Consider the following 22,183-nt stretch of genomic DNA (forward strand, 5'->3'; position numbering starts at 1 on the left):
CTACATCCCATCCCACCCTCCCCTCTCTAAGCCGCCCACCCCCCCCCCCCCCCCCCCCCCCCCCCCCCCCCCCCCTCCGCCCTCTCCGCCCCCTCCCCGCCCCCGACAGCGCCGCAGTGCAGACCCTGTGGCTTTAAGGCCGGCAGGAGTCGAGCCGGGCGGTGATTGGTGGTTTATTCTAAGGATCAAGGATGAGCTAATCCGCAGCCAATGGCCGCGCTGCACCGGCTGGCCCCGCACGCTAGATGCCGGAAAGCCTCGGCGGCGGCGCGCTCTGGCGTGAAGGGCCGGTGGCGTCAGGGGGAGGCCTGGCCCGCGGACCGAGCTCCCAGCTCGGGCAGGTACGGTGTTTTGTCCGGCCCCTCCTCCACCCTCCCAGGCGAGGGGCCCCCTCGGCCGTCCCTCCACCCTGGGACCGTGCACCTTGCGGCTGAGGCCCCGCGGGTTGCACGCGCCGCTTTCTGCGTCCAGGCGGGGCCAGCAGCTCTGCCCGGCAGGACCCGGCCCGGCGGGGTGGCCCCTGAAGCCAGTCCCACCCGGGCACCCCCGAGAGCAAGGCCTCAGAGCCTCAAGTTCCCCCTGGGCTTGGCCGAGCAGGGATGGTGCGGCCTCCCTCCGCCTCCTGGCCCGGGTTCAGCTCCCCGCCGGCTGAGGCTGTGGGTCTCCCTCCCCGCCCCACCGCCCATCCTTCCTTCTCTCTCTCCGAATGACCTCGGGTTGTAAGTTCCGGGCCCTGCCCATTCCCAGTGAGACCTGGGAGAGCAAAGGCGGGACAGCTCCGCGGGCCTCTCTCTGAGCCCATTCCTTTCCCGCAGCCACGGCTCTCATCCCTTTGGCCGCCTGGGTCACACACTGCTCAGGGAGAAGCTGCTGTCAGGTCCTTGGAGGCCACATGGCCTTCTCAAAAGTAAAGCCGGGAGGACAGAGACCCTCCCTGGGGCTGGGTCACCCTGCCCTCTTCTATCCCCATCCAACGTGGCACTGAGTCTGCCATTCAGTCATTCCGTCTGCCAACAAGTCTTACAGGCCAGCTCTGTGCTTAGCTCTCTGCTGGCTCCAGGAGGGGTCCTCACTCGCTGACCACACCGACCTCAGGACCAAGGGAACAAACACAGCAGGGGCAATCCGTCCCGTCCACGGAGAAGTCTAAACCCCGAAGGGTAAATTAGATTCCCACAGGAGGAGCAGGGAGGGGAGAACAGGCAGGGTGGAGGGAACAGCATGAGGAACAGCATTTGAGATCAGCGTGTGTGGCCTCCATGTGCTGAATGCGTACTAGATATCAAGCGTGCTCCATGGAGGCCCTGTGAAGGTGGCTGTGGATCACAGATATCCTCAGCTCTCTCCAGAGCTCAACACAGTACCAGATACTCCAGAAATGTTTGCTGAACTGAATTTGATTGGAAAGGAAAACAGAACCCCAGGCCCGCGCAGTGGCTCACGCCTGTAATCCCAGCACTGTGGGAGGCGGAGGCAGGCAGATCACCTGAGGTCAGGAGTTCAAGAGCAGCCTGGCCAACATGATGAAACCCTGTCTCTACTAAAAATACAAAAAATAGCCAGGTGTGGTAGGCGAGTGCCTGTAATCCCAGCTACTTAGGATGCTGAGGCAGGAGAATTGCTTGAACCCGGGAAGTGGAGGTTGCAGTGAGCCAAGATCACACCACTGCAATCCAGCCTGGGTGACAGAGCAAGACTCCGTCTCAAAAAAAAAAAAGGAAGAAAACAGAGTCCCAAGCTGGTGATGATTCTATCATTACCACCACTTATGAAGGACCTGGATCCATGAAAAGACCTTACCCACTTTATCTCTGACCCCTTCAGTCTTTGGAGGTGAATATTAGTCTCCCTGATATTCAGTGGAGGAAACTGGGGAGCGGATAGGGGTGTTGCACCCAGCTAGGTCCTCCCTAATACATTTGCCCATTCCAGGTCCCAGCTGCAGGGCAGCCATGATGAGCCTGGTGGCCTGCGAGTGCCTGCCCAGCCCCGGCCTGGAGCCTGAGCCTTGTTCACGAGCACGGTCCCAGGCTCGCGTGTACCTGGAGCAGATTCGCAACAGGGTGGCTCTGGGGGCGTCTGATGTGACAAAGCGTGACTATCTGGTGGATGCGGCCACGCAGATCCGGCTGGCCCTGGAGCGCGACGTTGGTGAAGACTATGAGGCGGCCTTCAACCACTATCAGAATGGTGTGGATGTGCTGCTCCGTGGCATACACGGTGAGGACCGGGGCTGGGCAGGGCTGGGGTGAGTGGGGAAGGGCCAGTGCAGGACTCCTCCTGTCATCCATCTGTCCTGTCCTCTGTCCATTTGTACTGGGTGAGCAGGGCACTGTGCTGGCCTGCAGGGCCTCCGTGAAGGACAATGATAGCTGGCACTTATTAAGCTGTTCCTACGTGCCAGGCACCATTCTAAGGGGCTTCATGTAGATTCATTCATCTGAGCGTCACAGTAATAGAAATTACTGTATATGTTGTTGTGTGTTGTTCCAAGTACACGGAACCATTTTTTAAATTCTCGTGTTCCAGATGAGGAAGCTGAGGCCTGGGGCAGTTCAATAGCTCGCTCGAGGTTCCACAGCTATCAAGTGGCAGAGCTGGGGTTTGACTTCACAGGCTGTGTACTTGGCCTTCCACACCTGACTGCCTGTCCCTGGAGCTGGGCTGGGCTCCTGCCCTCTGGGAGTTTGCATTCTAGTGGGGGGAGACTGATGAGTTGATTTGGACCATTATAGTCTCAGGTAGGAAGAGGATTAGGGGTGAAGTGAAGAGAGGAAAGAGGGAAACTGAGGTCAGACTGGGCTGGCCTAGAGCATTTTCTAGATGTTAGATCTCTAATCTGAGCACTGGAGAATGGTAGGTGCATTATCCAGCTGAAGGACTGGCTAGAGTCCCAGAGAGAGAACAGTCAAGGCCTAGAGGTGAGAGGGGAGGTCCCTCCAGGGCAGCATGAGGAACTTCCATGCCAGGGGAGAGGCTGGTGGCCAGGCTTGGGGTGGCCACTGGGCCCTTCCTGCCCTCCGGCTGAAGAGACCCCTCAAGCCTGGGCTTCCAGTCTGTCCAGTCAATTCCTTTATCCTGGTCCCCACCCTAGCCTTCTTCACACTGGGCATCAGAGATGGAAGAAGCAATGTTCTCTGGAATCTTCTGTCCCCTCCTCTGAAAAAAATGGATGGGGAAATCCCCACCCTGTCCCTTTCCAGGGTGTGACAGCTGCCAGCAAGGCGGTGGGTGCTAATGGTGAAGTGTTGTCTGCTGAGGAGTGACCCTGGTTCCTAACCTCCTCCTGCCATTTCCCTTCCTCCTCCTTCCTGGCTGGTCCCCCACCCCAGAGGAGGGGCTCACGAAGCAATCTGGGGGCAGAATCTGCCGAACCAGGCTTAGAAACAGGAGCTTCCTCCTCGGGAGAGCAGAGGGCAGGCAATGGGAGCTGGAACTCCAGTTCTCTGAGGCTGTGGCTCGGGACCCTGGTGACCCTCGTCCCCCACAGTTGACCCCAACAAGGAGCGACGTGAGGCTGTGAAGCTGAAAATTACCAAGTACCTGCGGCGGGCAGAGGAGATCTTCAACTGCCACCTGCAGCGGCCGCTGGGCAGTGGAGCCAGCCCCAGCACGGTGAGGAGACCCCCCGCCCAAAGGCCTGAGCAGGAGAAGGGCTCTGAGGGGAGACTGCGGAGGCCCCAACACCCACAGGCCGGCCCTGGGCTGCAGGGCAGAGGCCGGCAGTGGAGATCGTTAGTTGGGCTGGAGTGTGCCAGGGAGGCCCATCATCTTCTCCTCCTGGCTTCCTCTCTCTCCCATGCCTCATGGCTCATTCATTTTCAAACAACTCACTGAGTCATCTCCAGTCCAGTCTGCCTCCCTCACAGAGCACTTGCGATGCGTGCACATATACATCTGCCAGCCATGCACACAGTTCAGTTTACACGCTTACGTGTGTCCAAACTCAGAGTCTCCTGATTCTGTCTCTGTTGTGAACTAGTGTGCAATTTGGAACAGACCCTGATACCCACATGTGCACACACACACATCTGTGTTGTGTGTATGTGCACACACACTCTCCCCATATGGCTTTCTTTAAACCAGTAAGTGCTTAGTGAGGGTGGAAAATGCATGCGTGCTTCTTACCCCATGGATGCTTGCACTCACACAACCCTCCTTGGCTCACTGCATCTCTTACGGCTGCCTTTCCCCAGAGTACGTGCTTGGTCTACAAAGCATGTTCTGTGAGACTCACAGGTTCCCAGGTTATTTCCCTACCCCCACCTTGGGAGCTTCTGCATTTTTTGAGATGAAGTCTCGCTTTGTCACCCAGGCTGGAGTACCGTGGCATGATCTTGGCTCACTGCAACCCTCCACCTCCCAGGTTCAAGCGATTCTCCTGCCTCAGCCTCCCAAGTAGCTGGGATTACAGGCAGGCACCACCACGCCCGGCTAACTTTTGTATTTTAGTAGAGATGGGGTTTCACCATGTTGGCCAGGCTGATCTCAAACTCCTGACCTCAAGTGATCTGCCCGCCTTGGCCTCCCAAAGTGTTAGGATTACAGTTGTGAGCCACTGCGCCTGGCCTAGATGGGGCTTTTGAGAGGGGACTTCTGAAGCCCAGAGAACATGGGCCTTGGGTGGGCTGAGCAGGGAAGTTGGCTTGACCACCCTGGACCAGTATGGGTACCTGTCAGTCGAGGCCAGCTTTTCCACCCAGCCTGCCCCTGTGGGGTGGGGCCTGCCTGTACCCCTGCCCTCCCTACTGCTCTCCTTGCATCCAGAAGCTCCTGCCTGATGCCTGGTGAGAAGGCCATGGCCAAGGAGGGCTTGGCTCTGAGGCTGCGTGTGGCCTGTCTCCCTCCTCTGCAGGGTTTCAGCAGCCTGAGGCTCCGGCCCATCCGCACGCTGAGCTCTGCTGTGGAGCAGCTGAGGGGCTGCAGGGTGGTCGGGGTCATCGAGAAGGTGAGTGAGTGGACACTTGCCCTGCAGGAGGGAAACAGGGTATGCAATTTGGGGTGGTAGTGGGGAGAGAGATGTGATGTGCTGAAAGCAGGTTGTAGCAGTGGCCCCCACTCCTCCAGAGGAGGTGGGCAGGGTCAGAGGGGAGTGCAGTTGTGTCCAGCAGTTCCCACCTGTCCCCCATCCCCAACACGCATGACTCTGGTCCTGGGTCCTGGAGAGGAAAATACAGGGCATGAGAAGAGGCCAATTGGCCAGGCACAGCGGCTCACACCTTGAATCCCAGCACTTTGGGAGGCCAAGGCAAGAGGATTGCTTGAGCCCAGGAGTTAGAGGCCAGCCAGGGCAACGTAACAAGACCCCATCTCAAATAAAATAAAATATAAAATTAAAATAAAATAAAATATAAAAAGAAGAGGCAGACAGGCCCTTTCCACAGCCCTGCAGCTCAGACCCAGAAAACCTGCTCCTTGGGAGAGTTGGGACAGAAACTGCAGGAGGAGTGAGGAGCTGTGCCCAGGGCGCTCTGCCAGCCCTCGAGGCCGTGCTCACGCCCACTTCCCGCTTCCCACAGCACCCCCACCACACTCACCCTGAACCCCAGGGCTGCAGCCAAGGCACTCCACCGAACATAGCTGGGGACTTCCTGCGGCTGGGACGTGCTCAACTCCAGAAACCTGTCCAGAGAGGGCCCGCGCTGGCCCTTCCTTGCCCAGGCCCTTGGCAAGCCTACCCTTTTTTACTCTCCTGACCTAACTATAACTTTACCCTGTCTCAATCCCATCTCGCGTGCTTTGCCTTAGTCAGGGCAGACAAGAAGATAGGAGGCGACGTCTCCACCCTTACTCAGGACACTCGTTGTTAGAGTGAGGAAATCAGAAGGATAGAGAATGAGGTCAAATGAGAGTCCAGCCAGTATGAGGTTCCCCTCTTCCCCGAACCCTGGAATAGTCACCCAAGAAGTTCTTTACCAAGCTGGCTAAATGGAGAGCTTCCTAAAAATACAGATGCCCAAGAATCTGTTATTTAACATACTCGCTGGGTGATTTTGGTGGATCTAGGGGCCCGCAGAGAAAAGGAGACAGTCCTGTGCTTCCCACAGGCAAGAGGATGACATGCTGCCCGGGGGAAGGCCCCGTGCTGGGCACCACCCCAGGTGGCCACAGGCAAGCCCCCTGCTTTCTGAGCTGTGGTTTCATCCTCTGGAAAGTGAGATGAGAATTCTCTGTCTATGGGGTGATCTGGGAGGTAAAACAATTTTGGGGAAAGACCTGGCACGTGCTATGACACTGATTACATGTTTGATGGCTCTAAATACAAGTGACAGGAGTGAGCTGGGAGGCACGCACGCCCCTGTTCCCGGGCCTTACTCTGGCTGCTTCTCCTGGGTCCCTGGGGCAGGCCCCAGACTGTCAGCGCAGGCCCTGCCAGCTTCCATCTGCCATGGTCCCCTCCCCAGTGCTCGAGTGTCAGTGGCCACGACCCAACCTTGGCTGAGCACAGCTGCTCCCAGGGACCGGCTGGGAGGTGACTGACACCGTGCCTCCCAGTAAGATCCTGCTGAACCATATGTGTTATGGCAAGAGGGATTCTGAGCTGAGTATGACAGGAAAACAGTGAGTTAAAGTTATGTTGCTTTGTTTTTTTAATGATAGGAGTTCTTAGAGTTTGTAGATGCAGATGTACACTATGACACAGAATTCCCCAAACTTGTTTAGCCTCAGGAAAGTGGTTTAGGAATCTGGTGTATCGAGGCCCCTGCAGATGGAAAGCACAAATTAAGGTCAAGCCCAACCATTCTTTTTTTTTTTTTTTTTTTTGGACAGTCTCGCTCTGTAGCTCAGGCTGGAGTGCAGTGGCGTGATCTCAGCTCACTGCAGCCTCGACCTACCAGGCTCAAGCAATCCTCCCAGCTCAGCCTCCTGAGTAGCTGGGACCACAGTCTCAAGCCCTGCTAATTTCTTCTATTTTTTGTAGGGCGATCTCGCTGTGTTGCCCAGACTGGTCTCAAACTCCTTGCCTCAGGTGATCCTCCACCTCCGTTTAGGCCTCCCAAAGCGCTCAGGATTACAGGCATGAGCCACTGGCCCGCCCCATTCTATTTCAGGGCTGCCCTTCTGTTTTTTGTTTTTTATCCTGTCTGGGGTACTCAACTTAAGGACTTCACCTCCCTCCTGAGATTCTACTTCCTTTCCCTGTGTCATGCCCAAGCCATCACTTTCCCCAAATTAGGAAAGGTGTTACTACCCCTGGGCCTGGCTCCCTGCAGCCAGACTTGGATATACTGTCACCCTGTTCCATTCCACAGCTCTGCCCAGACAGATCCGGGGAGGTGGGCAGTGCCAGCCTGCAGCAGCCCTCAGGCCCAGGGAGGAAGCAAAGGGCTTGCTCGGGATGATGCTTGAGTGATCCCTAACGTGTCTGGCTGTTGGGATAACTATAGGGGCTGAAGAGATGGTGGCAGGGAGCAGTGAGGTGGGTGGATCGGGACTTGTTAAGCAGCCAGAATACCCGAGGGCCTGGCCTCAGAGCCTGGGGGCCAGGGAGACGTCACCGGTGTTTGCTGAGCCTCGTGCAGGAGCCAGGCTCTGAGATGGGGTGGAGGAAGAAAAAGAAGGTCATCCAAGTCACTTCTTTTATTTGGCTTAAACACAGGGTGTTGTTTGTTTGTTTGTTTGTTTTTTAGTTGTTACCAACGTTTAAAAATGTGCAGATTCTTATAAAAGTCCAGATTTCCTGCTTCTCTTGAAAAAATCAGATCTGGAAATGCTCGGCTCCCATTCCCCTGTGGCAGCAGGGAATGAAGGAGGATATGCCTGCTTTAGACAGGGCACCAGCCCTCCCGTCTGCGCCTCCACCCTGCCCCTTTGCTCACATGCCTGGCCCCTGTGGGCCTTTGAGTTTAAGAACTTGTTTGAAATCTTTAGGCTTGTTTGTTCCATGGGAGATTCCTCCTGGGATTTTGATACTTTGTGCATCTTTAAAGAAGAGGTTTACCATGTTTCACCAAACTTTAATGGTCCCTCTGTCCCAAGAATTCAGTGGGTCTCTTTATTTACAACAATCGCTCTTTTTGCCTTCCATCTTCCCAAATGGAAAGCTCACCCAACAGTTGTACAGAACCTTCTCATTTACAGAGCTGTGGCAGTAAATCCTCACAGTCACCATGGGGGAGCAAAGGCTTATGTGGTGCTGTTCAACACGGTAGTCACTAGCCACATAAGCCTCTCTGCATTCATATTCATTACCAACGAAGTCATCTGTGTCTCAGTTCATCAGTCACATTTCAAGTGTTCAATGGCCCCATGTGGCTACTGGCTTCCATATTGGACAGTGCAGATGTATAATCCTGCCATCGTGATAAGAAGTTCAATTGGACAGTGCTGCATTTTAATAATTGTCCTACAGAGAATTAAACTGAGGTTCAAAGAATTCAACGGGGCTGGGCTCGGTGGCACACACCTGTAATCCCAACACTTTGGGGAGCTGAGGTGGGTGGATCACCAGAGGTCAGGAGTTCGAGACCAGCCTGACCAACATGGTGAAACCCCGTCTCTACTGAAAATACAAAATTAGCCAGGTGTGGTGGCGCATGCCTGTAATCCCAGCTACTCGGGAGGCTGAGGCAGGAGAATTGCTTGAACCTGGGAGGCGTAGATTGCAATGAGCTGAGATCACACCACTGCACTCTAGCCTGGGCAACGACAGTAAAACTCCGTCTCAAAAATAAACAAACAAACAAGTAGACTGGGCGCGGTGGCTCACACCTATAATCCCAGTACTTTGGGAGGCCGAGGCAGGTAGATCACCTGAGATCAGGAGTTCAAGACCAGCCTGGCCAACAGGGCGAAACCCCATCTCTACTAAAAATACAAAATTTAGCTGGGCATGGTGGTGCGTGCCTGTAAGCCCAGCTGCTAGGGGGCCGAGGCAGGAGGATTGCTTGAACCTGGGAGGTGGAGGTTACAGTGACCTGAGATCACGTCACTGTACTCCAACCTGGGCAACAGAGTGAGACTCCATCTCAAAATAAATAAATAAATATAAATAAATAAGTAAATAAGTCAAGGGACTAGACAGTCCTCTGTCCCCCAAACCACTGAGTAAAAGGGGTTTCTTGTTTGGTTGAATGAATGGGAAAATGCCCCCTACTTTGCTGCCCTTTTGAAATATAATGAAAGAAAAAGGAGAAGAAAAAAAAAATCCCTTGAATCCTACCTAACTCCAAGATAATCACTGTTAATGTTTTAGTCTAATTCTTTCTGGATACTGAGGTTGGTTTTAGTATGTTTTTAGCAGAAATCTTTCAGTGTATGGATCAAGGTTTATTTCTGGCTTCCTCAGCCTTCCCTCCTTCGCTGGTTTTTTTGGACTCTGTCAATCAGAGGCCCTTGCCCGGGACAAGGTGGCGGGGAATCCCACTTGGCAAGGGACGGTGGGGAATTATCCGGGGTGTCAGGATTTGTGGGAAACTCTGTTCTCCTAAATGACTCCAGAGTTTTCTTCCTTGCTTTTTCAAATATTGCACAAGTTGGGTCAGGGAGCCAAGCCCAGGCTGGACTCAGTCTCTGGCTGTTGGAGGAGAGACCTCTGGTGGTCAGAGAGGACTCCCTGCTCCTGCTGCGAAAAGGATCCTGGGCGCTCGTGTAGCCCACTGCCTTCCTTTCACTGGTGATGGAGAAACAGGCTCAGGAGGGAAGGCCCGTGCCAAGGTCACCTGGTTGTGCTCTCAGTTCCAGTAAAGTCTGCAGGGTTCTGGGATCAACCTGCCTGGGTTCAAGTCCTGACTTGACCACTTTTTAGTAGTGGGACAGTAGGCCACATACCTCTCTGGGGCTCAGGCCTGAATTTTGGCAGGATTGTGGGGATAAAGTTAAACAACCTATGTAAAGTGCTTGGCACAGAGTAAGCACTTTATAGCCAGGGTGGGCTTCCCCTCAGATGACACTGGTAATAATCATGACAGGTTGTCAAAGGTGTGCTCTGCGGCAGGTGCAGGCTGCTGCTGTGCCTGAATCGCCTGCTTTAACAGAATCCTCTTCATGACCCCCTGAAGGAAGTGCTGCTATGACCCCATTTTGTACTTAAAAGGAGCAAGGTTCAGAGAGGCCATGTGACTTGGCACATGTGATCCCTGACATTCTCACAGCCTTTCCATTCACCAAGGGCTTTCTTGGTTTTTTGTTTTTTGTTTTGTTTTGTTTTTCAGATGGAGTCTCTCTCCGTTGCCCAGACTAGAGTGCAGTGGCATGATCTAGGCTCACTGCAACTCCGCCTCCCGAGTTCAAGTGATTCTCCTACTTCAGTTTCCCAGGTAGCTGGGATTACAGGCGGGCACCACCACGCCCAGCTAATTTTTGTATTTTTAGTAGAGATAGGGTTTCACCATGTTGGCCAGACTGGTTTTGAACTCCTGACCTCAGGTGATCCACCCGCCTTGGCCTCCCAAATTGTGGGGATTACAGGCCTGAGCCACCACACCCGGCCCTCACCAAGGGCTTTCTGTATGGCTTCAACAATCCAGAGATGTAGGGAAGGTGGGCATTTGGAATTCCTGGTTGGTAGATGAGAAAATCAATTCAATTTGCCCAAGATCGAAGCCCAGTGCCCCTTCCCCTACCCTGATCCCAAGCTGTGGCCTTCCTCACTGCCCAGTAGCCTGGCCTCAGGGCCCAGTTCCCACCCCCGACCATGGCTGGCCACGGCCTCCCTGGGGAATGTCCGCAGGGCAGGCCAGCAGCCAAGGAGTCACAACCCCAGGGTGTGGGCCTTGCCTCCACACGCCCTCACCTGGGCTGAATCCTCTGTTCCCGCCCTCGACGTACCTGTGTGCCCGCTCCTCCTGCTGGGGCCCGCCCCTGCCCACCACGCAGATGAGAAAAGGGCCCTACTCCAAACACGACCCTGACCTTGCAATTGACAGCCTCTGCCTCTAGTGGAGACCAACACAAGAAGAGGCTGCTCTCCAAGGAAAGCCTCCTGAGAGGACTTTACTTATTTGTTTGTAATTTTTATTTGCAGTCAGGAGTACATATGCAGGTTTTTCACATAGATAAACTTGCGTTGTGGGGGTCTGTGTAAATGAAGGGGGTGGAGTGGAGTGGGGAAGAGGCCTGAACGCAGCATGCCAAGCCCACACAACGTGGCTGCGCTGAGGAGACCTGGAGTCAGCTCAGAGCTGTGGCTTCCTCAATTGTAAAGCAAGAGATCAGAGGCCGGGCGCAGTGGCTCATGTCTGTAATCCCAACACTTTGGGAGGCCGAGGCCAGCGGATCACAAGGTGAGGAGATCGAGACCATCCTGGCTAACACAGTGAAACCCCGTCTCTACTAAAAAATACGAAAAATTAGCTGGACGTGGTGGCAGGCACCTGTGGTCCCAGCTGCTTGGGAAGCTGAGGCAGGAGAATGGCGTGGACCCGGGAGGCGGAGCTTGCAGTGAGACGAGATCGCGCCACTGCACTCCAGCCTAGGCGACAGAGCGAGACTCTGTCTCAAAAAAAAAAAAAAAGAGATCAGGGGAAGTGACTGGCTCTGAGGTCCCTTCCAGCCGTGACACCTCAGACCCTGCAGGATGGTGGGGCTCTGGCCAAGGCCTTGGGTGAGGGGTTGATCTCTGGGGGTCCAGGTGGAAAAGGGCTTCTCAGTTGATCTCTGGGGGTCCAGGTGGAACAGGGCTTCTCAGCCCTCCCCTTTGGTGATGTGAGGCTTGGCCCAGCATGGGCAGGGCGTTCTTCTCGCACCCCACACACAGTGAGCCGAGGCTTGGGCTCGCACCTACTACATCCCTGCACTGTGCAGGGCTCCGGGAATACAGAGCTCACAGTCCAGTGGGGAGACAGATTAGACAGTGTGAAGAGGCTCTCCTGAGGGTGAACTAAGAGAGCACTGGAGACAGATTAGGGACCCCAGCCCCCGTAATCTTGGGAAGGCTTCCTGGAGGAGGCAGCATCTGAGACCACAGGTCTAGCAGGGGTGGATGAGCAGGATAGGATCGATGTCCGCTTCAGGAGTGCCACCAAAGCCCGCTCTCCCTGCCCTGCCACTGGAGTGAGCCAGCCTCAGTGGAGGAACCTGGGAGGGGGTCAGGCTGGGGTCACGGAGCCCCAGGAGCTAGCACATGCCTTAACCAGTGCCTCTTGGACTTTGGCAGGTGCAGCTGGTCCAGGACCCGGCAACAGGAGGGACCTTCGTGGTGAAGGCAGGTGCCACCCTGCCCCTGCCACTCTGCATTCCCCTTGGATCTTTCTCAGGGCTCTTGGAAACTCCTACCCAGAACCTGCATTAGAAGCCTACACTCCCTCCCCCAAAAGCTGCTTGTTCTACCCGAACATGCCCCGCTTTCCAGATGGACACACATGCACATTACACACACACAAATACACAAACACACAAATACACACATGCACACACACTGCCCCCTCTTTGGCTAGAGGGTGGAGGACCCGGATTCTACAGGGGCAATGGGGGTAAGGACAGGTCAGGAACTGAGGGAGGCATTTGCTCCACCCTCATTCGGGTGCCCCTGAAGCCAGGGCTAGGAGGTCCCCTAAGAGCAGCAGTCTCTGGCCTGTCCCCGGCTGATCTGCCTGCCCTGCCCCTCCCAGAGCCTACCCAGGTGCCACATGGTGAGCCGGGAGCGGCTGACCATCATCCCACACGGAGTCCCCTACATGACAAAGCTGCTTAGGTACTTCGTGAGCGAGGACTCCATCTTCCTGCACCTGGAGCATGTGCAAGGTGAGCAGGCCTGGGGGCCCCTGTCAGCTCCCCAGGACTTTGGGATATGTTGTCAACTCTTAAAATGCTGAGCCCTGGCAGGGCGTGGTGGCTCATGCCTATAATCCCAGCACTTTGGGAGGCCGAGGCAGGCGGATCAGCTGAGGTCAGGAGTTCCAAACCAGCCTGGCCAACATGGTGAAACCCTGTCTTTACTAAAAATACAAAAACTAGCCAGGGGTGCTTGTGTGTGCCTGTAATCCCAGCTACTTGGGAGACGGAGGCAGGAGAATGACTTGAACCTAAGAGGTGGAGGTTGCAGTGAGCCAAGATCATGCCACTGCACTCTAGCCTGGGCAACAAAGCAAGACTCTGCCTCAAAAAAAAAAAAAAGCTGAGACCTGGGGAGGGGTGGAACTTGCACCAGATGTACAGCACAGACCAGGGGACGCGGCCTTTCTGGAGGCCAGTCAGGCTGTTGTGGGCCTGTGTGCGGTGCCAAGGGGGCAGGGGACATCCTGGGGAGGACGCCCACATCGTGGGTGGGCATGAGAATCGAAGCTGTCTCCTCTGTCGCTGTTTCCTCCTGCGTTGGCTCTTTTAATTTTTCTGGACTGTGCCGATCCCTTGGGAGTGGCCAGACAGGGTGGTGGTGACTGAAGTTATGACTGTATTGATGACTTTTTAAAGTGAGGTCCACATCTGGGGTCATGACACATAGTCATCATCAGTCTGTGCCTGGCCTTCTTTAAATTTCTTTGTATCAGTCTCCCTAAAAACAGTGTTCACATTAGTGAACCTACCACCCAAACTACAGACACTGGCAGTGCTGGACGTCTGTCGGTGGTGTGCCAGTTTGTGAGGCTGGGCCCGCTTTAGGTGGGTCAAGAGGAGGGCAGAGGGCATTCTAAGCTGAGGGGTGGGAGGGAGCAGAGGTGAGGGGCTGAACTAGGCCCGGACACCCAGAGGCAGAAAGTCTGTGCCCAAGACAGGGGAGGCAGGAGTGGGAACGGGCCCTGGCATCCATGCTCTTTTTCTCCCTGTCCCCACGCTCACCGCTCCCTCTGCATGGCCCAGGAGGCACTCTCTGGTCCCACCTGCTCTCCCAGGCGCACCCCCGACATTCTGGGCTCAGCTCTGGCTCTACCCAGGAGAGGATGAAGGCTCAGCTCAACCCCCACCTCAACCTCCTGACCCCAGCGAGGCTCCCCTCAGGCCACACCCCTGACCAGGACAGAATCGCCCTGGAGCCTCCTAGGACTTCTCCGAGCCTTCCCCTAGCCGGGGAGGCCCCATCCACCAGACCCCAGAGGGAGGCTGAAGGTGAACCCACAGCCAGGACCAGCACCTCTGGCTCCTCGGACCTTCCAAAGGCCCCAGGTGGCCACCTGCACCGTCAAGCTAGGCGGGCTGGCCAGAAGTCAGATGCTGGGCCCCCTCAGGGACTCACTTGGGTTCCCGAGGGGGCCGGCCTGGTGCTAGGGGGCTGTGGCCGAGGCACGGATCAGAGCTGCCTGTCAGCAGATGGGGCCGGCCGGGGCTGTGGCAGGGCCACCTGGAGTGTGAGAGAGGAGCAGGTGAAGCAGTGGGCGGCGGAGATGCTGGTGGCATTGGAGGCACTGCATGAGCAGGGAGTGCTGTGCCGGGACCTCCACCCCGGGAACCTGCTCCTGGACCAGGCAGGTAGGTGACCTCCCCACCCCTCAGGGGGGCAGCCCCCAAAGCCTCCTCAGGCAGAGGACGAGAGATCCCCAAAGTCGAGGGGACCTCCAAGGTTGTCTTCTCCTCCCTGGCCCCAGCCGGCCTTTCAGTGGGCCTAGGCCGGAGTCTGTTGGCTGAGGCTCCTGGGAGTACCCTGTGGGCTCTGTGGGCCTCAGGGTGCTGTGCCCCTGCAGAGGTTCTGCCCAGCAAGGCCATTGGCTCCTACCACATGACTGTTGGGGGAAGCCCTGGAACCCCCTCCCCTATGTCAGCTGTCCTCAATCTTTGTCCCCTCCTTTTTCCTCCTACACACTGGAGGTCACATCCGGCTCACATATTTTGGCCAGTGGTCAGAGGTGGAGCCCCAGTGCTGCGGGGAGGCCGTGGACAATCTCTACAGCGCCCCAGGCAAGAAGGGGGAGGCCGGGGTGGGCCCTAGCACCTGGGTGCCTTTGTGGGGGTTGCGCCCAGAGTCTGAGAATGACAGAGGGGGTGGGTGGTGTCTGGGTAGGCTGAGGAGAACGGAGGAGGCCCTCTTGGGTGAGGCTGGGACCCGTGTTCTTGTTCCCACAGAGGTGGGTGGGATTTCTGAGCTGACAGAAGCCTGTGACTGGTGGAGCTTTGGGTCTCTACTGTATGAACTGCTGACAGGAATGGTGAGTGGCTGGGCTGGATGTAGTGCTCTGGTGGGTGCCACTGAGTGTGGGATGGGCCAGGCTTAGTCCAGTCACTCAGTCTGGGCAGAGACTGCCTGGCTGGCCTGCCAGCACAGCTGCCCCCAAAGCCAGGGACACACTTAGCACTCCCAACATATTAGTTGGCTATAGCTAAGGAGACTGTCAACTTCTGTGAATGAGAGTAGAGTGGGGTGGTCAGCGAAGGTTTCTGCCAGAGAGAGCCTGGGCCCAGGTGGTGTCAGATTTGGAGGAAGCGCAAAATGTGACACAGCCCTTCTTCCCTGGAATTCTGTTCGATCCTCCTGAGCCCACTGTTCACTCCTCCCACCCATGCCCTCGTGGGCTGCCACTCCCAGACCTTCGCTGGAGGATGGGAGAGAGGGGCTCTTTCACCCAGGCAAGCAGCTGCCCTGTCCAGCCTGGGTCAGCCAAGAGCTCAAAAGATCCCCCGCAAACACTCCAGGAACCAGTGTTTGCAGGTTGCAGTCAGGGCAGGCACTCTTGGGAACAGTAGATGGCTCTGCCTTCTATCCTCCTCACTCATGAGCTCAGCACCACAACTGAGACCAGTTTTGTAGGCAACAAGGGAGAGGCCAAAGTGCATTTGAGCAGGAAATAGCCAGAATGGATGCAGTGTGAACTGAAGTCCAGATCTGACCAGTCCATCCGGGCTCCCTCCTGCTTTCGTCCCATGGCACAGGGCCCCTGAGAGTCCTGGTTGCAATTTCCCGCAGAGTGGCTCTCTCCTGCCTGTCTCCTCTCACCTCTCCAGCCCAGAGCTCCTGGCCTTCCTCCTAGGGGTTCCTGGAAGTTCATACTTCCCTCCAGACAGACCCTCTGCTCCCCAAAGCTGTGCCTTTCTGGGGTGTGGAGAGGTCCTATTTTATTGCCACGCCCCTGCCTTGGCCCCGATGGTAGCATGCCGTGGCCTGCTGCCAAATGAATAGCCAATGTGGATTTTTTAAATAAGGAGAAAAGTTCCATCACTGTTCTCAAGAGTGCCTGCCCTGATTGCAACCCAAGATAGTTGCTTCTAGCAAGCTTGGAGCCAAGACCTAGGTTCAAACCCTGAACTCGGCACAAGTCCCTTTACCTCTCTGGGCCTGTTTCTTGCCTTTCGTGGATAACGTAAAGGCACTGCTTAGCCATCAGGCAGTGTCTGGCCCTAGCAACTATAATTATTGTCATCATCCTCATGGGATGTGACATGGGAAAAAAAAATCCTGGCTGCCACTGTAATGTAGACAGTCCTGGGGTCGCCTCCTCAGGGGCCCTTCCCTGTGTCCTCCCAGGCACTGTCCCAGAGCCACCCTTCAGGAATCCAGGCCCACACCCAGCTCCAGCTGCCCGAGTGGCTCAGTCGTCCGGCGGCCTCTCTGCTGACTGAGGTGAGGTGTAGCCCGGCCAGAGGAAGCAGCTGCCTAGCCTGAGAAAGGTGCTGGGAGGGGCACAGAACTGTGTCTGCACCACGTGTGCTTCGTGCTCAGTGTCTGATGTGGATGCAGAGGACAGTAGGGTCAACACATTTCTACATGTTGGTGGCCAACCACCACTAATGTCCCCAGGGTAAAATGTGGGTTCCACGGGCCAGGCTGCCAGGGAGCAGGCCCCCTAGGGGCCATAGTGGTTGGAGTCCCTGGAGGTCACCCCATGCCTTCACAGCCGGAGTGGGGCAGGCCAGCTGACTGGGCCTCTCTCTGCAGCTGCTGCAGTTCGAGCCTACCCAGCGCCTGGGCGTGGGAGAAGGTGGTGTCAGCAAACTCAAGTCCCATCCCTTTTTCAGTACCATCCAGTGGAGCAAACTGGTGGGGTAAGAGGGTAGAGCGGGTGACGGAAGCAGCTGGCCTGGTCTGGATCGCCTCTCCTCCTTGCCTGACACCCAGGGCTGGCCCTCTATCAGCGGGCTTCGGGCGAGGAATGGAGGGCACTGCCTGTCCTACTGGGCTCCCACTGGGACCTCAGAATTATGGCCACCACCCAGGAAGGGTCAGCTCCTGGAAAAGCTGGAGGTGGGGGCAGTCAAGGCTTGCCCTGCTAAGCAGCTTGAACCTTCCACCCATCAGTCAACAGACCCGTTGAGCATGTGGACTCACCATGTTAAAGGCTGCCTTCTGTGGCACTGGCGCTGAGCTCTTGACCACCTGCTGCACCCTACTGTGAGGTGCTGTGACTCACTCACTGCCATGTTGTGCCCTACTCAGGACATCTCTGGAGACACATCTCAGGACACTGATCCACTGGCTCAGTGGACCCAAACCAGACTGTCCTGGCTAGTCCTCTTAGTCACACAATGAGTGGGCCTCTTCCACCAGAAGCTGTTACTGCAGCTGGGGAGGCTCAGAAGCAAGGATGCCATCTGTAGTGTGGGGAGGGATGAGGTAGGGGACAGGAAGACCCCCCCATTCCTGACCATGCCCCCTATCTTGCGATTTCAGACTCGGGAGAGCAAAAGGGAGGGGAAGAAAATAAGAGGAATGGGGGGAGGAAGGAATGCACAGCTCTGCCCCTTAGAGCAAGTCTGAAACCAGAATCAAGAGCCCTCCTCCCCAGTGGGGCCAGCTGTGTGGGGGGAGGGGGGCAGCCTGCCCCAGGGGTACAAGAGGACAGCAATTCATTCAGCCTCCAGGCCAAAGCAGCTGAGACAAGGTGTGCCCATCAGGATCCCCTCTCAGGCTTTGGCTGTTTACCATGTCACTGCCTACTGTGACTTCATGTCCTTTTGGGATAAGAAACCACAAAACGTATGGAACAACTATCCATGGCTCTTAGCCAGAAATGTCTTGCTTCTGGTCTCTGAAAAACTGGGGTGAGTGGTTGTCCCAAAGACAATCGCCCCCAGTTTGGGGGCTCCTCTCAGGGTTCACCCTGTCACCGGGGTGTGGGACCTGGGAAACTTCCACTAGACTTTTGCCCCCAGCTCCTCCCTGCCAGCATCCCAGTCACCACCAGGTGGCGCTTCCTACATGGTCCACCTGTCTGGCTCTGAAGGCCCAATTCTGTCAGGCCAGACTCCTGTCACTCATGGTGGGGAGACCTGACTTCCTCGGGCTCTTCAGGAGACTGAGACAGAGAGGACAAGCGAAAGCGCAGCCTGTGTATGACTCTCCGCGGTTCACATCCTGCCTCTCCCTGGGGTTTACCTAGTCCCAATAAAGCCTGCTCTGGTCTATGGTGTTCTTGCTTCTTCCATGCAATGACCGCGGCTCACTGGGGCAGTTTGGAAGGCTCCCCCATAGACGCTCCAGAGTGAAGTCAAGAGTGAGCTTGGGGGCTGCCAGGAAGTAGGATGCAGGGCTGGTGGTGAGCAGCATGCCACCTGTGCCCTGGGCCTCAGGGGAAGTGGTGAGGTCAGGAGGAGGACTAGGCTCTGTGGGGAAGAGGATGAAGCAGCCTTGGAAGAGGCTCATGGTGCCTGGGGGAGTCCCAGTTGCATCCTCACAGTGACCCCTTGCAACAGAAGGCAGGTCCTGAGAAAACTGAAGCTCAAAGAGGTTAAGGACACCTAGCCAGAGTTGCAAGTTAGTGTTCCTTCTGCTACTCTCCCTACGTCAGACTGGACCACTTCCAACCACTGCTTCATGAAACACAAGTCACTTCTGGAACTTCTGTGCTTCACCCAACACTACATGTCTGGTACCTTGTTGGGCCCTGAGTTTAGAATACTGTGGGTCCCAGCTCTTACAGTCGACCTCCTTTCGATAGAATGGAGCAAGCAATGCCTATTTTGCAGGTTTACCAGACAAATTAAAGCTTCTAACACCAAGTCCTGTTCTTCCTTTCATTCAACCTAATTTGTTTTTCTATCTACTAGGGCTCTAGTTCTACCCTCTGGGACCCACTTCCCTCCCGTGAGACCTTCAGAGGGATGGCCTCACTGCAAGAGAGCTCAGCAGACAGGGACTGTGGAAAGGCAAGGCTGTGTTTAAGCCTGGAATCCATCACACCTGCCACTTGCAGTCTAGGTTAGCTACCAACCCTGTATACTCACCCTCACTGACCACTGCTCCTAGGTGGTCAACTCTCACCTGTTCATGTGTATTGACCTTGAGCATCTTGGTACATGAGGTAATCAAATCCAAATGAAATGAGATGCTCCCACCCCTCCCAAATCCATCACTGAAATAATGTAAGCCCCCACAAAAAATGCAAGTCTACTGGTGTTTTGAAAGGGCTTCATAAAGATGGTGACCCCAAATTCTCTAGAGTATGGCCTGACGGGCTCAAGGAAGCTGGGGCACTAAAAGACTATGATGCTTTTGAAAACTTAAAAAAAAATAAAATCCTAAGCCCAACCATCTGTATGGACCCCTCCTCTCAGTCAAGGGCATTCCAAAGTTAACCTGAAAAGCTAGTTCGGGCCATGGTGGGAAGAAGCCAGCCATGCCTCATTATACCCTAAAACAGGCTCCTTAAGTCTGATGAGAAGCATTTACAATCTATTTTCTCTGAAGCCTGCTGGCTGGAGGCTTCATCTGCGTAAAACCTTGGTCTCCACAACTTACTGTAACCCAGACATTACTTTCTATTGATTCCAGGTCTTTAGATAGTAACTCTTTCAATAAATTGCCAATCAGAAAATCTTTGATTCTGCCTATGACAACACCCCTAGGCCTTGAGCTGTCCTCCCTCTACAGACCAAACCACTGTACATCTTACATGTATTTGACTGGTGTCTTATGTCTCACTAAAATGTATTAAATGTGTAAAACTAAGTTGGAGCCAGACCACCTTGAACACATGTTCTCAGGATCTCCTAAAGGCAGTGTCACAGACCATCAGTCACTCACATTTGGCTCAGAATAAATCTCGTCAAATATTTTACAGAGGTTGACTCTTTTTGGCAACACTTTCCTGGCTGGCAGTCAGGATTCTACCTTCTGTCAAATTAGGACAGTGTTAACTTCCACATAAGGGATTTCTGATTCCACAAGGTAAGCAACAGGACCTTAAGTAGTTTTCAATGATGTCAGTGCAACAGTACTGGGGACTTGTACCACCTCGGTAGCCAAAAGGAACACAGATACAGGAACCCTGTTTGAGAACATCTGCCCTTTAATTTGCATTTAAAATCAGTTTCTTTAAATACTTTAGTTACAAGTTCTGAATAGTGAAGACAGAGTAGTAGATGCTGCAGGCACTCAGTATTGGCTCCCACCCCTTCCCCCCCCCCCCCCCCCCAGGCCTCACTTCTTGGCTCAAGATACAAAAGGGCACTCTCTACTGGCCCTGGTGTCAAATGTCAGCAGCCTCAGGCCTGGATGCGGTTGGATACAAAGCCATGAATCCCAGTAGCTTTCATTCGCATTTAACCATGCTCCAAGGAATTCCAATGATTGTGCCCAGATCCAAGGGCAACACACCTTAGAAATGACCTCATCCATTTCACTACTATGTACTAACACCCTCAGGGTGGTTTCCTACCCCAGTCCATGTCCTCCAGATCTGTGTCCTGCAGAGGAAGAGACAAGGCCCCACTATAACGCAGGAAGGAATAAGAACTGCCTCCTCAGCCCATGTGCTTACAGCAACTTAATTGAAAAGCTCAAGTCAATCTGAGTCAGTCTAGAGGAGACCTCCCTTCCCTAGTCTCTACTAGGCTCCCGCCCTTCCTCGGGACCACGCTCGGTCCCACTGCCATGATGTGCTAGAATCTGCTCTAAGTAAGAACAAGGTGCTAGAATGAGGCCCAGCAACCAGGAAAGGGTTTGGAAAGGGTTGCTACAGCCCCAGCTGTGTGAGATTGTGCCAAGACGAGTCTTCCTGGTGTAAGCCTATGATGGAGAGCGTCGGCCTGGGCTCTCCTATGGTGATTACAACACGTGACCTCAGGGGACCTCTGCCCTCTCCTCCCACTCACACACCCAGATCCCCTGGCCTGTGCTTCCTGGAAGAGGTAGAAGAGGCATCTTGAAGTCAATGACAACGGAGAATGAAGGTGCCACTGAAGAAGCAAAGCAGCACCTCTTTGCCTGTGTTCAATCCCTCCACACAAGTGGAATCAAGGGAGAATGTGCACAGCCAGGACAGAGGCTGCTCTGAGCTTGGGAGGCACAGCATCCTCCTAAACATCTCTGCAGAACAAACTTTCAAAAGATAGGAACTTAATAACATGGTCCCCGGGGGTTTCTCTATAGTATACCAGCACTAGGTAGAAGCAAAATCATCTCTGCGGAGGGTTGATGGAAGAAAGGCAGGAATATGGATGAGCATCCATTAAGGCTCTCTCTCTCAAGCCTAAGGAATTAAGATATTCGAGGGTATGAGACAGGTGCAGAGAGGGAGAGAGCCTGGCAGGAACACCAAGAAAAGACCTGTGACTGCTGGTTACATAGTGCTCTGCTTCCTTGCTTGAGGCCAACAGCATGTGCCTGCCTGTCACCAGGCTAACCCGGGACCCATGACGGGACAGGGAGAAGACTGATTTTCAGTTCCTGCATGATCAATTTATAGGGTGTGTGGGTTCCTCCTAAAGATCCAGGAGGAGGACTCTGGGATCCTCTACCGCTGCCTTGATTTTGCGGAGGAAAGTCACAGCCTCTCTGCCGTCAATCAGCCGGTGGTCATAGGTCAGTGCCACATACATCATGGGCCGCACCTCCACCTACAGAGAGGAAAGGTCAAGAGGTTTGTCCCCAGCAAGCCACAGCCAGCCTTGCTGAAGGAGGAGATTTAGCACGGCCCATAAGAAAGTTCCTATTTCCAGAGCCTTTCCTATTGATGTTGCCTCTGCATATTTACAGTATTTTCAAAGACCAGGCCTTACCCTCAGTGCAAAGCTTCCCCACTCAGAAACAAAGTTTGCCAAGAAAACTGTCCTCTCACAACTGTCTTTTATTTTTTAAAAACATACTCTGCCCTCTAATGCATCTGCTGCCTACGAGGAAAGTCTTCCCTTCAGTTCTGGCTGCCTGTACTTGCTTCTCTGGCGTTAGAATTAAAAAAAAAAAAAAAAAATTAAGCTGGGGTCTACAAATTCTGGAATTGTATGTGTAGTTGGGTGTGTGGGCATTTTCCAGGAAGATCTACGGATTTTGGTTTCACACAGGAGTCAGTAACCCAAAAAGATTCTAAACACAGGAGTTCCCAGAAAGCTTTTGATATCAACATATCTTCTAAGGGCCAGCTCAAGCCCCTTTAATACT

The 22,183-nt window shown here is 54.6% G+C and overlaps 2 protein-coding genes across 11 annotated transcripts in view; one reads left to right on the forward strand and one right to left on the reverse strand.

Moving 5' to 3' along the window:
• The first annotated feature begins 211 nt into the window (after positions 1–211).
• Positions 212–19,074, forward strand: RPS6KL1 (ribosomal protein S6 kinase like 1). Of its 9 annotated transcripts, none has more exons than XM_003902058.5 (12): positions 212–341; positions 1,933–2,220; positions 3,491–3,615; positions 4,856–4,948; positions 12,098–12,145; positions 12,552–12,684; positions 13,741–14,346; positions 14,683–14,772; positions 14,938–15,020; positions 16,334–16,429; positions 16,745–16,851; positions 18,853–19,074. In XM_003902058.5, the coding sequence occupies exons 2-12, from the start codon at positions 1,953–1,955 to the stop codon at positions 18,965–18,967; spliced, it is 1,764 nt and encodes a 587-aa protein (XP_003902107.2). In that variant the 5' UTR covers positions 212–341; positions 1,933–1,952; the 3' UTR covers positions 18,968–19,074. The 9 variants fall into 9 exon arrangements, 7 of the variants coding, with proteins under 7 accessions (XP_003902107.2, XP_021797095.1, XP_031523840.1 ...); XM_031667980.1 differs by lacking the exon at positions 212–341 and adding an exon at positions 394–1,160; XM_017961372.3 differs by lacking the exons at positions 212–341; positions 18,853–19,074 and adding exons at positions 397–1,160; positions 17,105–18,215.
• A 997-nt stretch (positions 19,075–20,071) lies between these two features.
• Positions 20,072–22,183, reverse strand: part of DLST (dihydrolipoamide S-succinyltransferase) — a 38,122-nt gene continuing 36,010 nt past the window's right edge. For both annotated transcript variants that reach the window (XM_031667982.1, XM_003902057.4), the window contains exon 15: positions 20,072–21,642. In XM_031667982.1, coding sequence (XP_031523842.1) covers positions 21,508–21,642 — 135 coding nt within the window. In that variant the 3' untranslated portion in view covers positions 20,072–21,507. The remainder of the gene's footprint in view (positions 21,643–22,183) is intronic.

The sequence above is a fragment of the Papio anubis genome, chromosome 7, assembly GCF_008728515.1.
Source record: "Papio anubis isolate 15944 chromosome 7, Panubis1.0, whole genome shotgun sequence".
NCBI lineage: Eukaryota > Metazoa > Chordata > Mammalia > Primates > Cercopithecidae > Papio > Papio anubis.

Excerpts from the sequence above, each read along its gene's own strand:
- RPS6KL1 (XM_003902058.5), top strand. The coding sequence starts at position 1,953 with ATGATGAGCCTGGTGGCCTGCGAGTGCCTGCCCAGCCCCGGCCTGGAG. Across the intron at positions 12,146-12,551 it reads GAGGGACCTTCGTGGTGAAG|AGCCTACCCAGGTGCCACAT; the intron begins GCAGGTGCCACC and ends TGCCCCTCCCAG. Across the intron at positions 14,347-14,682 it reads CCTGCTCCTGGACCAGGCAG|GTCACATCCGGCTCACATAT; the intron begins GTAGGTGACCTC and ends TACACACTGGAG.